This window comes from Haemaphysalis longicornis, unplaced genomic scaffold (genome assembly GCF_048455015.1).
Source record: "Haemaphysalis longicornis isolate Haplotype H1 unplaced genomic scaffold, Haemaphysalis longicornis Haplotype H1 scaffold_2, whole genome shotgun sequence".
NCBI lineage: Eukaryota > Metazoa > Arthropoda > Arachnida > Ixodida > Ixodidae > Haemaphysalis > Haemaphysalis longicornis.
The window spans coordinates 292,063,433-292,078,574 of record NW_027526295.1 but is presented as its reverse complement, the minus strand read 5'-3'; the positions used below and the strand labels follow the sequence as shown (position 1 = coordinate 292,078,574).

Genomic DNA, 15,142 nt, shown 5'->3' with positions numbered 1-15,142 from the left:
CCCCGCCAGAGATGTTTAGGCTTACCACCGCGGTATTTTTTGATGGGCGCTTTCACAAGCAGCGTGGATGGCAGTTTATATTCCACTTTTCGCCCACATTATTAGCTCCTTTCTTGCATGAGCATCTTCGCTTGCGCCCTGTGCGGCATTTCAGCGAGCGGTTAGAAGCGGTCGCTGGAACTTACTGGAACTGCCTGCACCGCTTCACGGCCAGTGCCGACGCCATGTTGCCGCCTTTTACTGCGCCGCTCACACCACGCCAGTTGTATCCGCGCTGGCGTGCACTGCACGTTTTCGCGATACCAAATCTACCACGCGGTTCACGCTTTAGAACGTTGTTGCTGATAAGCCACCGCTCTTTCCCTTTCCGAACATTCGAGCCGCGCGAAGCCGAAGATTTCCACCACCAGTACGTTGCGCTGATAAGCAGCCGCCTTCGGCATCGTGAACACAAGGTGGGGTAAAAAAAAAAATCCCGCTGGCGTTCTTATCACGTCTTGCGGCATCTGTTCATAGATGCTAAAAACGCAGCCATGGTCTCAAAACAGACACAACGGAAGTTAAAGCCGCGCTTCCCGTTTGCGAGACTGCGCTTTTGCCCTGCAGCAGCGGCTGATGTTAAAAATAACACGAAATATAGACCGTGCCTTCGTTTTTAAGTGCTGTGCGTTTGAGTGATGATAAATATAGGTTGACTTGAGAGATAGGTGGCGATGTGGTTGAGTTAGCGCGTGTTTTGGTTATAGTGCGGTACCGCTTATAGTGCGGATTTTTGCGGCTCCTGTGACATACATTATAAGCGGTCTACACTGTATAACATGTGCTACCCAACATTGTGACTTTCCAAAAAACTATCTCAGGGACAATTTTATGCTCGTTTTTCTTATTGAATGATCAATCAGTTAAGCCTTTACAAACAGCATCACCTTGGGGGTGCTGGAACATTATGCCGTCAGTAAGCATTTTTCCCCACTGAAACTGACAGGTGCAAATCCTTGGCTCTCAGCCTGTTTTGGAGCAGTCTTGCAATTTTCAAGCTTTTGGAGCAGCCTGGCACAGGAAAACAAATTTTCATCAAAAGTGCGCCATATGCGCAGCCGTCTCCCCCCTGAGCCAGGGCCATGGCAGCCATGCTCCCCGCGCTTGCAAAGGAATGGAGACGAAGCAGGACAGGGGCTGACGCTGAAGAAGAAGAGGAAGACGCTATCGATCACAAGCCTGCTACCACCGCGACTTCCCTTTCTGCGACTTCTGTAAATAACCTGTAAACACACCTCAATGCACCAGCAGTCTTTTGCCAACCTCGCTACAATACGTACTAGCCAAGAACTTCGCTACCAAGCTGGAAAATAAAACGATGGTTCTGGTTCACACATTTGTCAACACCCCTGCGCATACTTCTCTCAAACTGCCAGCGAAGAAAGCCCCAGCCAGGAGTGTTCTTGCCATGGTGTGCCTAACCTTCAACGGCAGCACTCAACCATATGCGGTAATTCCACTGCTGCTTGAGCGCACCTTGAAGAAGCTGATGTCTGCTCATTGGTGCAATGCGAGAGCAACATGGGAAGGCCAAGAATCAGTCTCCCTACAGAATCAAGCTTCCCTGGAACAACACAGGCGAGCACAAAACAACCGCTTTGGTATTACGCCAAGCGTTTGCAGCCCTCACGTCATACAGTTAAGCCTCGATATAACAAACTTCAATATAACGAAATTCTCGATATAACGAAGTTACAAGGCACACACAACTTACTTCCCATTAGAAACCATGTATATTTTATCTCGATATAACGAAGCAAATGTTGCTGTAATTTCATTACAACGAAGTCTCTGAACTTGAAGAAAATTTACCCACGAGGACAATTTCCCCGTGACGACGTCTGAGGGGAAAGCGTTGGCAGCTCGAGCGACTTGGGCAACCCACGCGGCCGGGCCTCCCGTGGCGCGCGGCAAGCAAGGGAGAAGCAGCGAAATCCTCCCGCTGTTGCGAATGGGCATCCCACCGCAGCCACCAAGGTTGCGACTCGCATCCCAGCTTGTCTCCAATGTTGGTGATCAGCCATCCTGACGCTGTCTCCGCTGTTAGGACTGGGCCCGCTCACCGCAGCCACCACTCTTGCGACTGGCCATCCGAGCGCAGCCACCGCTGTAGCGACGTTGCCTTGATCCGTCCGCTATCGACGCGGCGTCAGGAGGCGGACTCTTAGCCTTCAACCCAGCGTCCGGGCTAATTGTGACTCATGCGGCATATTCTCCCCTGGTGAGCCTGGGGAAACATTACTGCGTTGTTGTTGCCCTAGCAACGCCACCGCCATGTTGGCCTTGAAGGCGTTATAATTGCCATGGTAACAATGCGAGGGCGCGCAGCTTGCGTGGGGAGAGGTAACGCTCTCCCTTCTCATGCCGGTTGGATTCCTTCCCCCCACCCCCTGTCCCCCCCCCCATTCCCACCCGGCAACCGCCGCCGCCACGCCGCTGCCTCGAACGGGCAAGCCTCGCCGGCCTCGCTCCGTCGGCTTGAAGCCACGCCGCCTGAGCAGTAACGACGCCAGCTCGAATATCACTTGAACACTTTATTCGCGTTACGTGCGCGAACGCTACGTGCGGCGAGAAACACCAATGACCAATACAACACAGACAAGGTTGTCTGTCTTCAAGCACAGCACACGCACAACACAAGTCCTATCCTTCAGCTCAGCTTCACGTACGGCATACGAACGACGTTCTCACCTTTTGCTAACAGCACTCGGAGTCTTCGCGTTACGATTCATCCTGGTGTTCTTGGCGTCCCTTTTGTAGCACCGTAATGTCTGAGGGAGCACATACGAGAAATAGCCCACTACATGAAACGCGCGTCGCCCTCGCCGTCACGCAGGGAAACCGTTCTCGCGCATGCGCAGCAAGACGGGGCGACGGGGCTGACGGCGCGACGCGGGGGTGAGGGAAAGCGCTCCGTGAACGAGCGAAGAGAAAAACGGGAGAGAAAGAGAGCATTTTGTTTCCCCAGCGCCACTGGCGTTTGGCGCGCAATAATAGAACCGAAACTAGAAAGAGTAGCATCGGACTGGCGGCGTAGAGCAGAGCGAGGAAGTTCTCGAGTCGACGAAAAGTTGAAGCAACATTTATATGCAGTATGCACAAGGGTAAGCAAACGTTATATGGCTCCCACAAAGGCGACAGCACCTCTCCACTCAGTGCCTCCGAAAAGTGCCGCCGAAGAATGCCGACGATAAGTCATAAGTGCCTCCGGGCGGGTTTCTAGACCCCCGGAAGTTCGTTTGAGCCCCGAGAAGTTTGAATCGCTCCAATCAGGACTCTCGATGGCTGAAGTTTCAAATCCAACGAATCGTAACGAAGCGACACATACGCCGTCTCCGCGAGTCGGTCGTTCACCCGGTGCAGGATTCGGCCGAGCCGCCGCGACGCTGCATACCTCCTCCCCCCATGCTCCTTTGCTGTGACCCAAAGCACCCAAAGTGGTCTCTCTCTTTCTCGTGCCTTCGCATCGCCTGGTGCGTTCTCTCGTCGCTTTTGTTTCCCGCATGCGACGCCGCCACGAGGGGCTGTAAGCGGAAAGCTATTTCGCTTGAGCAAAAAGCGGCGATCCTGGAAGCCGTTTCGAAAGGGGAAAAGAAGCTACATTGCAGCTTGATTCGCGATATCACAAAGTATGCTGTCAACAATTTTAAAAACTAAGGACATGATTCTCACCTCTGCAAAATGTGGCCGGTCAACATCAGCCGACGCGCCTGAAGCCGCTACTTGGCTGGAGAAAGAAATCCCGAAAATATTGATGCAATACCAGCCATCGGAAGTCTACAATGCGGACGAAACAGGATTTTTTTATCAGATGCTGCCAAATAGGACACTAGCACTGAAAGGGGATCGGTGCCACGGCGGTAAGCAGAGTAAGCTGCGTATCACGGCTCTTCTGTGCGTCAACATGGATGCCAGCGACAAGCGGGTGCGGGTGAAAGAAGGTCACGGACTACTTCCAGAGGAAATAAAGGAGTGATTGCTTTGGTTGGTACCGAATTTTGATGCAATGAAATTTCATTATAACGAAGCACAGTGCCGATTTTTACGACTTCGTTATATCGAGGTTTAACTGTATTACATTCTACGGTGCAGTTGTATGAGATTCTCAACCCACCCATGGTTCAGAACCTCTGTAGCACAGATTAGCACTCAAGTGTGGATTAATCAATCTAGGGTGCAATGAACACTGTAATGGTCGAGGGTTTAAGAGGGAACACCGATCTTGAGAACTAAAATTCAACAAAAATAACTGCACTATTTTATTTTAATTTTGTTTCACATCTAGAAGTCCCAAAGAATACACCTGAAGAGTATTACAGCTGTACTCTTGAGTAATTACACAGCTCTTGCACTTTGGAGTACCTTGAATTTTGATTTTTGCTGATGTCCCCAAACTTCCTGCACTGTTTTCTCAGAACCATTTTCGTTTCCATGAGGTCAACTGTTGCCCACAAAGCCTTAGGATGAACAGGTCAGATCTGCTAAATTTTTGCTGCATTAAGAAGCTTGTGAATTTTAATAGTGTATGAAATAACACAAATATATATAACTTTTCATTTATAGTACAAAGTTTTGTGCAGTTTAGTTCCCGTCATCAGTTTTCTCTGACTCTGCATTTCACATCGCTTCAGCTTCCGTGGCAACGAAGCTGATAATATGGCTGTGGTTGTAGGTGCACTCCCTAATACTTCCGGACTACAAGGCATGGCAGAGCATGTGGCGGACAGGCCACAAAAATATGCGATTTCAGGCTTACGCCTCGTAGGTGTGTCTTGCGCTCAGGATGGTGAAACACCCTCACCATCATCATCACCAGCCTATCTGCGCCCACTGCAGGGCAAAGGCCACTCCTATTATTCTCCAATTACCCTGGTTCTGTGCTAACTGCGACCAATTTATCCCTGCAAACTTCTTGATCTCATCTGCCCATCTAACTTTCTGCCGCCCCCTGCAACGCTTGCCTTCTCTAGGGATCCACTCTGTTACCCTCAATGACCAACGGTTATCTTGCCTTCGCAATACATGCCCTGCCCACGTTTTTCTTAATTTCTACTAGTATGTCCTTAACACGGTTTGTTCCCTGACCCACTCCGCTCTCTTCTTGTCCCTTAATGTTATACCTATCATCTTCCGTTCCATTGCGCGCTGAGTCATCCTCAATTTAGGTTTAACCCTCTTAGTGAGCCTCCAAGTTTCTGCCCCGTAGGTGAGTACCGGTAAGATGCAGCTGTCATACACTTTCTTCTTCAGGGACAGTGGTAGGCTGCCATTCATTATCTGAGAATGCCTGCCGTATGCACTCCACCCCATTCTGATCCTTCGAATTATCTCTGCCTCATGGTTGGGATCCGGGGTCACAACTTGGCCTAAGTAGATATAGTCGCTTACCACTTCCACTGCCTCGTTACCTATCTCAAACCGCTGTGCTGTCCCGAGGTTATTGATCATTAATTTAGTTTTCTGCATATTAATTCTGAATATCTCTGCCTCGAGGTATCCAAAACCTTTACTTATCTCAGTGGGTGAAGGGTTGGCCGCAAAACTTAAACATGACGCTAAAAACCAAGGGCACGCACAAAACGCTGACGAACCACGTAATAAGAGAGTGGCAATACCATATTTGCACAGGATATCCCATAACATTAAAAAGATTGGGAAGCGCGCCAAGGTCGACGTTTTGTTTACCGTGCCAAATAAGCTATCGCGGCTCTGCAAACAGACGAATCCGGTTGGCCAAAAACCGAAAGGGTGCTCGATAAAGCACGAAAACCAGTTCGTACCATGCGCAGAAGGCGTGGTGTACTCCTTTCCGACTCGGTGTGGCAAGCTGTGCTGTCGATGCCAAACCGGTCGATGCATAAACTGCAGGTTGAGGGAGCACAACTATAACGTGCGGCAGAAACAGGGCCACATTGGGCAGCACTGTCGTGACTTTGGATGCGTGCCTTTGTTTTCAGAGTGCAAGATTTTGTTCAAAAGCAAGAACCAAACGACCAGGGAAATAATGGAAGCGCTAGAAATCCACAAAGCCAGAGACAGATGCATTAGTCGAGCATCAATTGCTTTATCAGCAAAAGAGATTGCTTATTTGGAAGCCCGTGGCTCAGGAAGGGGGCGATAAGATTGTGTAGTGGGGAATCAAATTTTTTCTTGTTTCTGATATGCGTCGCGTAGGTTGTCTGTTACCATGTATGCTTTGTTATAAATGTGTGCTTCTTTCAATAAACCAGTAGTTGCAAGTTAGCGCTTCGTCCTCGTGCAATCTTTGTCCTTCGTCTTTTTTGCGCTATACATCGGTTAACAATGATCGACCAACTAGCCCAACAACGTACTTTACTAGACCCTAATTTTCAGGCCCACAGTTCTACTCTGTTTGTCCAGTGCGGTAGGCATGCTTTGCAAGTCGTCCCCTGAGTTACTTAGCAAGGCAACGTCATCAGCAAATCTGAGGTTACTCAGGGATTCTCCACTAACACTTACTCCCACCTGTTCCCAATCCAATGTTCTGAATACTTCTTGTAAACATGCTGTGAATAACATTGGGGAGATTGTGTCTCCTTGTCTGACGCCCTTCCTTATAGGTATGTTACTGCTCTCCGTATGGAGGATGATGGTATACCAGTGGACCCACTGTAAATATCCTCTAGTATTCTTACATAATACTCATCTACGCCCTGGTTACGTAATGCCTGAATGACTGCTGAGGTTTCGACCGAGTCAAATACTTTCTCATAATATATGAAGGCTATATATAGGGGTTCAGAATACTCAGCGCACTTCTCTATCACCTGACTGATCGTGTGAATATGGTCCATTGTTGAATAGCCTTTACCGAACCTTGCTTGTTCTTTAGGTTGACTGAAATCTAATGTTGCAGAAATTTTGTTAGCGATTATCTTGGTAAGTACCTTGTAGACGACTGACTGTAAGCTGATCGGCCTGTAATTTTTCAAGTCCTTCATGTCACCTTTCTTATGGATTAGGATGATGTTCGCGTTCTTCCAAGATTCCGGTACACTTGCGGTCATTAGGCATTGCGTATACAGGTTTGCCAGTTTTTCAAGTACAATTTCTCCGCCATCCTTCAAGAGGTCTGCTGTTATGTGATCCTCACCAGGTGCTTTGCCCCCTTTCATTTCTTTCAAAGCCTTCCTTACTACTTCTGTCGTCACTGGTGGGATGTCTATCTCCTCTGAGCTACTTTCTCCTTCGGCATTATCCTGGATGTCCTGGCAACTGTACAGATCCCTATAGAACTCCTCGGCTACTGTGACTACTTTATCCCTTTTTGTGATGACCCTTAACATACCGTTAGCCGAAATCATTCCCGATCACGCACCTACCCGCATCGAAACCGGAGGCCACTGTGACTATGTTATCCCTATTTGTGATGACATTGCCTTGCTTGTCTTTAAGTGCATGCATCTCATTTTCCCCCACGCCAAGATACCTCTTCACTGCTTTCAGGCTACCTCCGTTCTTTACAGCAAGTTCAATCCTCTCCACATTATACTTCCGTATGTCAGCTGTCTTACGCTTATTGGTTAACCTCGAAAGCTCCACTAGTCCTGTTCTGTCAGCTGGGTTACAAGTGTGCAAACCTGAGGCAGACCCGTCCAAAGGTAACAAAACTGCCTGTCCTCAGGACCAGTGCACCACCCTGACTGAGCTGGCTTGCTGACGGTGCGAGTGAGGAGGAGCACAGAGAGCAGGCGTTGCGCTACACGCCCGCTTAGCCCTGGCCTGGGGGCAGCCGCCGACCTTTGCGGAGCCCCCGGAGCCGAGCGGGGGCCCAGGCTCACCTGCAGGCAGCAGGGGCAGCAGCAGGAGCTGCAGCGCAGGTCCCTCTGCAGGTGGATCACCTCGTTGCCCGCATTGTCCGTCAGCTTGATGTCAAACGGCCGGTTCGGTCCGCAGCAGTTCCGCGAGCAGCAGTCCGTGTCTGCACACACGGTGGGACAACAGCCTGCACTGGCAGCCAGCCCCACCAGCCGCCAAGCACAGCACGGCGGCTTCCAGGAGCCGCAGCCTGTGCTGCCCTCTTTTGAGCCGACCCTGGCTTCCCACCCCTTTCGATCGGGCACTCGGACGTGCCACACTTGGCTCCCTTCTGCTCGCCGCAGGTCCGTCGACTCACTCGCTTTGCTACTTTGTGGCCCTCCCAGTGAGAGGCTGGGCATTTCTGAGAGCAACACTGTGTCACTTCCTGGCTGGGGCTAACCTTTCTCCTTTTGTCAAGGTCACCTAGCAGGAGCAGACCGCGTTCAAACAAGGAAAAATTGCCCACTGCTAAAGCGAAACTGGGGGTGGTGGAACTGATTTCAAAGCATGCCACAAACATTGCCCGAGACAGACAGCAGCATGTGCCAAGAGCATGGTGCACAAAACTGTAGCAATCTGTGGTACAAAAGGCCTAGCAATGCATTGTCACTCATCTTTTCCGCATGTTCTGCCAAAGAAGGCTGCACACCCTTCTTTGCAGTCCAAACTGCACTGTCCAGACAGCAGACCCCAAGTGCCCCTAAAGAAGGGTTTCTTCGGCTCCTCAAGTGACACATCCAGTCACTTAACAATTTGTACACACACAATAACTGCTTCATTACCATGAATAATGGGCCGCCTTATAGGTGTCTAAAAAGATTTTTTTTCTTTGCTAAAACACTTGGTTTGGCATATAATGCAGTGACCTAAAATATAACTGATTGAAGGACCCTTCCAACAATGCTGGTCTTTAATATGTTTTCATACGTAATGGTTTAAAGGGGTCCTGAAATACCTTCCGCCGATGCTTTGATGTACATGTAACCAAATAAAGCAATGTATTAGCAATCTCCTCCAGCAAGAATTTTGTTAAAGCGATGAGTATTAGATGAGAAATCGTAAATTAAAAACCACGCATTATCGTCGCGCTGCATTTCCTCCTCCTTTCAACTTTTCTTCGCTGTTGACGGTGCGCGAGCCTTCTCTCCCATGATGCTGCGCTCTTCAGCGGTGACGTACTTCCGCTATTGCGCTCCTCAGACTGCCGTCTGCTACGGGCAAGCTCTTTTGGCTTTTTAATTTTGTTGACACCATGGACATAAATCCCGCACTCCGCTAAAGGCTGGAAAAGCGAACGAAAGACCTGGCCGCATGTGTGCGGCGGCCTGGCCTTGCCCTTTCGCGGTGTACATTGCTGCAGTTGCGATCGACAGCACGTGACTTTTTATCGGCGGCGAACTCGCAGCCGCACGGGGAGGATCGTGCGCTCATTCCCTTTGATGCACTGCACACTGTTTATCCCAAAAGCCATCTCAGATTGGCCCCGCTGGTGCCGGGTCTCATTTTGTGGCGGTGGTAATTCCTACCGTGCATACAGAACCCGTGCACAAAACGCGCCGGTTCGGATCGCTTTATCAGTGGCGATGAACGGGAAGGCGCAGAGCAAACCAGCGCCGCACTCGAGCAGCGTGCACCTGTGTTCTGACAAGCTGCACCCATATCTTGTGAACAGTAGTAATAAAGAGTTTTAGAATAATGTACACAGGCCTATGCAAACAGTTAGCGAGCCCTATTTTTTGCATCGTGCGCACTGCGCATGCGCCGTACTTTAAGATGCTCCTGCGTTTAACAGACGGAAGAATAGCGGACGCTATTTCAGCAAAGTAGCATGCGTACGTGAGGCCGCTTGCGTTTCCAACATGGCGGCAAGTAGCGTGGCAACCATCCACGGTTGCGCTCGTCTGTGGACAGTAATTTGCTTCCAATGAACCAAGTTCTTTGCCCCTGTGTTTTTAAATATGTCGAATGGTTAGCACGTCGCCCTCACGCAGATCTGTATCATCGTAACATCGCTGACTGCCCAAACGAAGCTTGCAGCTAAACCAAGCCAGCGACCAAAGCCACAGAACAGGTGCCGAAGCTGTGTGTTTGTGTGTGCCTCGCCTTCTCGCATCAGCCCGGACCGGCCAACCAAGCCCTATCCTCCTACTCTGGCCCCTCAACCCCAATCAGTAGCCTTCCCAGCGCTTCAATCATGTGACCAGTTCAGCTTCGGGCATGGAGGAAAGCTTGGGGCGACGCGTGGTGGAGAGCGGCAACGTTGGCAAAACATGCTCTGCCGTGGCTCAGAGCTTTCTAGCGCTGGCGTGAGCGCCATTTCTTTGACAATCTCAAACATCGGTTGCCTTGGCAACAAGGCACAAACCGCTCTCGAAATCAGTTACGGTTGCATGATCCCGGTTCAGCTTGGGGCCCCACCTCGCGACATGTGGGCACTGCAGGCGCACCACTCACTCCCATTGGGAAGTGCGCGATGCGTTTGGCATTGTAAAAATACAGGAGGTGATGGTGTATGTGTTGTAGACGCATTTGTTTCGCGATGAAATGCGACGCTGTGCTTCTGCGGGTGGATAGTGCTTCCCATGGTCTGGATTATCTTTCTCGAGCGACGTACGACTCAGCCTCGCATGGTGTATGAGCAGTGTGCGTGGATAAAAGCCTTCTCAGCTTGCGCGCCAGAGTTAAGTGACTTGCTGTTCGTCCCCGCAAACTGTGCATGAGGCGAGTGCCGAATTTACGACGGGCAGGAGGAGGCAACCGATCATCTGACAATCGCGGTTCAGACTTGCAACGCATGTTGTGACGTTGTGTTCGTTCCCCCCCCTGTCACTTCCCCTCCTGTCCTGACTCCCCCCCTGCCACTTCCTATCTGAAGGCTGGCACGCCAGTTTTGACGTCAAATTAGGTTAGACGGGAGATAAGAACCGAGGATTGATCACTTCCAGTTAGTATTGTTCGCCATCTTCACAATTAGGCACATTATTGTCCATTATTATGAAATATTGTCAATTCGCTGAATTTTTTTCCCTTTGCCTGCAAAGCGCTCTTCCCCCCACCTGATTTGCCGTCCGGCCCTCTACCGTGTAAGCATCGTGCAACTCAGCCCTCCACTTCAAAAGGCCACTGACCCCTGACCGAAGCATCGCATCAGGCCGCTCAGCAGTTCTTGGGTTTGTTGCGTGGTCGCCGACCGATTCACTCTGCATGGGAAGAAGCTTCGCAAATCAACCATTGCAGACGATTGTGTCATTTACCACCGTATACGCGGTAGATCTGATCAACGTGCCCTCCAAAATGATTTAAACGTAATCGAAAATTGGTGTTCTTTATGGATGATGCAACTCAATATTTCCAAATGTAAATATATGCAAGTTTCCCGCAAGCGTTCCAACATAAATTATACTTATTCCCTGCAGTCTAACCATCTCGCTCTAGCAGAATCGTACCGATACCTGGGTGTACTCATCAACAGCAAACTAACATGGACTGACCATATCGCACAGCTTACGGCCGATGCCTCCAAAACATTAGGTTTCATCAGAAGGTCCCTGTCCTGCTCACCGGCCTCAGTTCGTAAACTCGCCTACGAAACCTACGTCCGCAGTAAACTTGAATATGCTTCTCCAATTTGGAATCCACACCAATCTTACTTAATAGACGCCTTTGAAGCCATTCATAACCTCCCAATACAATTTCCGCACAAGTGTTACTACTATAAAATTATCACTGTCCCTCAACTCCCTGGATCTTAGACGAAAAATAGCACGCCTTTGTTTATTTCACAAACTGTATTTCAATTTTGCTTACTTACATGGCTCCCTGCTTCTTCCACCAATTCGAACTTCGTGCCGTCTCTTTAATTCTTTGAGTGTCCAAAATTTAAAAGGTTCAACTGACGCTTTCAACAAATCCTTTCTTCCATTAACAATTGAGGATTGGAATCGGCTTCCAAATGCAATAGCCAATGAGCGTAATACTCTAAAGTTTAAAACCTTACTCGAAACTCATTTGTCAACCGCACCGCCGTAATTTCTGTGTGTAACCAGTTGCTTTTTTCACATTTTTATGCCACTTTGAATCATGCTATTATAGTTGTATAACGAGTTATGTTAATATTATTGTCATGTACAGTTGAACCCCTTTATAAAAGACACGTACCAAAGCGCAGTTTTTGTCTCTTATATGAGATGTCTCTTATAAGCAGGGAACCATGTTTTCACTCACTAATCAGACCCTAGTTCAATGTGGGCACTGTATGACTAATATAAGCTCAAAACACTACAGCATGTTTCAAAAGATTCATTCTAATTAATGTTTGGCCCCACAATTTATGAAACTTTGTTTGCTTCATGTCTGTATTTACACTGTTTTTTACAACCGACTCTACAAGCTTTTTTTCCTTTCCTTGTTTGTGGAAGATCAATCGTAGATGAGTTCACAAGCCTGATGAATAGCCAGAGCGCACAGCTTCTTCCGGTGTGTGCTCAGGCTATTCATTACACTTGCAGGACTCAACATCTGCAGTGCTTCTTGATTGGGAGCTACGCGAGTGGGAGAGCCTGCATGTGCGATCGCGCTCCAGGATGGCAGTAAGCTTCAACCACTTCTGTCAATTGCATTTCCATTGGCAGGGCTTCTCTTCATCACTTCATAGCTGACTGAACCACTGTGTGTTTGCTAAAGTTATAATAAATAGCGACTGCAGGTGTCTGTCGTCCACCTGTGTTTCCACAATGCAAGAAACTGCAATTTGTGACTGGTGGCACTGCATCTGAAGTTAAAATGTCTGTTACAAGCGAGATTATCGATTAAATGACTTGTCCCTTATAACCAATCTTCTACATCCAATGTCTGTTATAAAAGAGGTCGATTTAATGGGAAAGATAGGGCAGCCAACCATGTGGGTGAATAGTGTCTCTTATACCCATTTGTCTCTTACATCAGTGTCTCTTATAACGAGGTTCAACTGTAATTCCAATTCTTGAATTGTATCCTACTTTATGTTCTTGGCCTGCAATTGCCTTCGCGTATGCCGTTTGACCCCCCCCCCCCCCCCTATGTAATACCCCGTCAGGGGCCCTTAAGGGTAATTAAATGATGATGATGATGAACCATCTTGCTTTAAGGAAGGGACGGACTTTTTTTGCTGACGCACCAAAAAAGCAGGAGTGTGTGCAAATGCAATGGTTATGGGGTGAATGTTTTAAACTTGCACAAGAAGGTGGGCAGGGTTCTGGAAATCGGCCATTCTGGCAAATTTTCCGTGCTGACTGAGCAGGGTTAGACGGTTGTGTTGCTGCAGTCAATCGTGCGGCGACAGAATCCTTTGCTGGCCGCTCTCCCGGCACAGGGACACGGCACATAGGAGGAGAAGGGGGCACACACCTTCGACGGCCTTGTACACCTTCTGGCCCATGCTGTTCTTGATGGTGTACTTGTTCTGGGTCTCAAATCCCAGAAATGCTGCAAATGGGAAACATCACCACTCTAAGAGAGGATCTTTTCAAAATAACACAGGCTCGTCCAGCTCCTCAAAGCCATATAGTACGACTCACTGCTGAAAAAGGCCCCAAATTTTGTTATGGCCCAAATATTTCAAACAGTTCTGCATTTACCTTTGCTCAGTAACCTAAAAAAAAAACTCGAGGACAAGAATTCTTACTTTTCCTTCAACAATAACCAAGGGAGTTCGGCTTGTGACAAGCAAAATCACAATTATTCCCTTTGCAAGCTAACATTTTCCTCACAATACCAAAAAATATCATACTTCCTGGAAGCCACACATCATCTTGCTCTAAACATATTTAGCAGTTCTGTAAGTTTATCTACCTTGCAGGAACAGCACTATAAATTTTAATACGCAGAAACTCCTATAGCAAGAAAGGCTGATGCTTTTGAAAAGGCGAGGCAAGAAGCATTTCTACACAACCAAAGGAACAATCCCAAGATACCTCGTACACTGTGGAACCCATAAATTCAAAGTGCCCAGCCTAAATACTCAGAAAGGAAACCATGACTAGCCTACACTGGCCTTCAGCACACAAATGACACTACAAAATGCGACCCCAAACCAGCACTAGGGGGTGCATGAATAGCTCGATATAGCCAACACACAGCACGTTCCCTTGGCACATTCTGCCTGGTGGGAAGCCAACCTTCCATGACGGAGGAGTTGGCGTTTAAGGGTCCCCCCACCTGCTCGAGAGTGCAATGCCAGGAACGGCTGAGCCAGACACCACCCACACCTGCATGCCGCAGGACGCTCCACAGCGAGGCCAATGTCATTCCCATTTCCCACAACTTGTGCAGGCGTTGCACAACAGCTCCGGGGAAGGGGAAAGTGGGAAGAGAGCTGCTCCACGGTGGCAGCCTGACGAGGGCCCACATTCTCAAAACAAGCTGCTGCAAAAGCCACACCCCTGCCTACGTTCTTCCCATTCGTCTAACCTTAGTGCGTGCTGCATGCATCGAACTTGGCACATTCGGCGCACCATCGAGGCAACCTTTTAATTGAAGTTGTTTGTGGTCTTCACAAGAGCATCACTAGCAGGACTTAATCTTCCCCGCGTCCCCTGCACTGTTCATGTACGCCACACCAGGTTGAACTCAATGACAGTAAGAATGCTAGCCATAACCACATCAAGTAACTGGTGGATATGACCATTGCAAGCCCAAAAATTAACACAGTATGGCTGACGTACAACAGTTAAATAGCATAACCCTGCTCCTACCAGAAGATGTGTGCTGAAAACATTACAAACGAAGAAGGGGAAGCTACTGGCAGCTGCCTCCTACTGTAACCATCACTGTATAGCAGTTCCGTCCACCAATTAAAGGGATAATTCACGTCCTGCGATCCCCACCTAAAGCACTGCACATTCGAAGGACTGGTTGCGAACCACCTTCAAACGATGACACAATGGGACTGGACTGCCGCCACTGACCCCTGAGCCAAGAACGAGTTGAGGGCTCCCTAAAGTGACTCATGGTGCCGACGTACGCCCTCAGCAACTCTGCTGGCTTGTAGCAGACACCTCTTGGGGACCAGTGAAGGACTGTAGCTTCAACTCTGTGCCTAGCATGACTCTTCCTCCACAACCCAACTGGGCAATAATGGCGCCGAGATTTGACATGGAGGCCCCTTCCAAACGACACAGCCTTGTCTGAAACAAAGTCACCGCACTGATCGACGACATTAAGCCATCAATCGGTAAGCTGGTTTACCTTAAGAAAAGCCCAATTGGAAAACATTCGATTCTAAATAGGCTAGACCGCGAAACTG

At 48.9% G+C, this 15,142-nt stretch overlaps 1 protein-coding gene across 2 annotated transcripts in view; it reads right to left on the bottom strand.

The window, feature by feature from the left end:
• The window catches only part of LOC144170856 (phospholipid scramblase 2-like), a 70,716-nt gene that overhangs the window by 40,300 nt on the left and 15,274 nt on the right, over window positions 1–15,142 (bottom strand). For both annotated transcript variants that reach the window (XM_077700879.1, XM_077700880.1), the window contains exons 4-5: window positions 13,246–13,323; window positions 7,842–7,981 (exon numbers count right to left, since the gene is read on the bottom strand). In XM_077700879.1, the coding sequence (XP_077557005.1) occupies window positions 7,842–7,981; window positions 13,246–13,323 (218 nt within the window). The remainder of the gene's footprint in view (window positions 1–7,841; window positions 7,982–13,245; window positions 13,324–15,142) is intronic.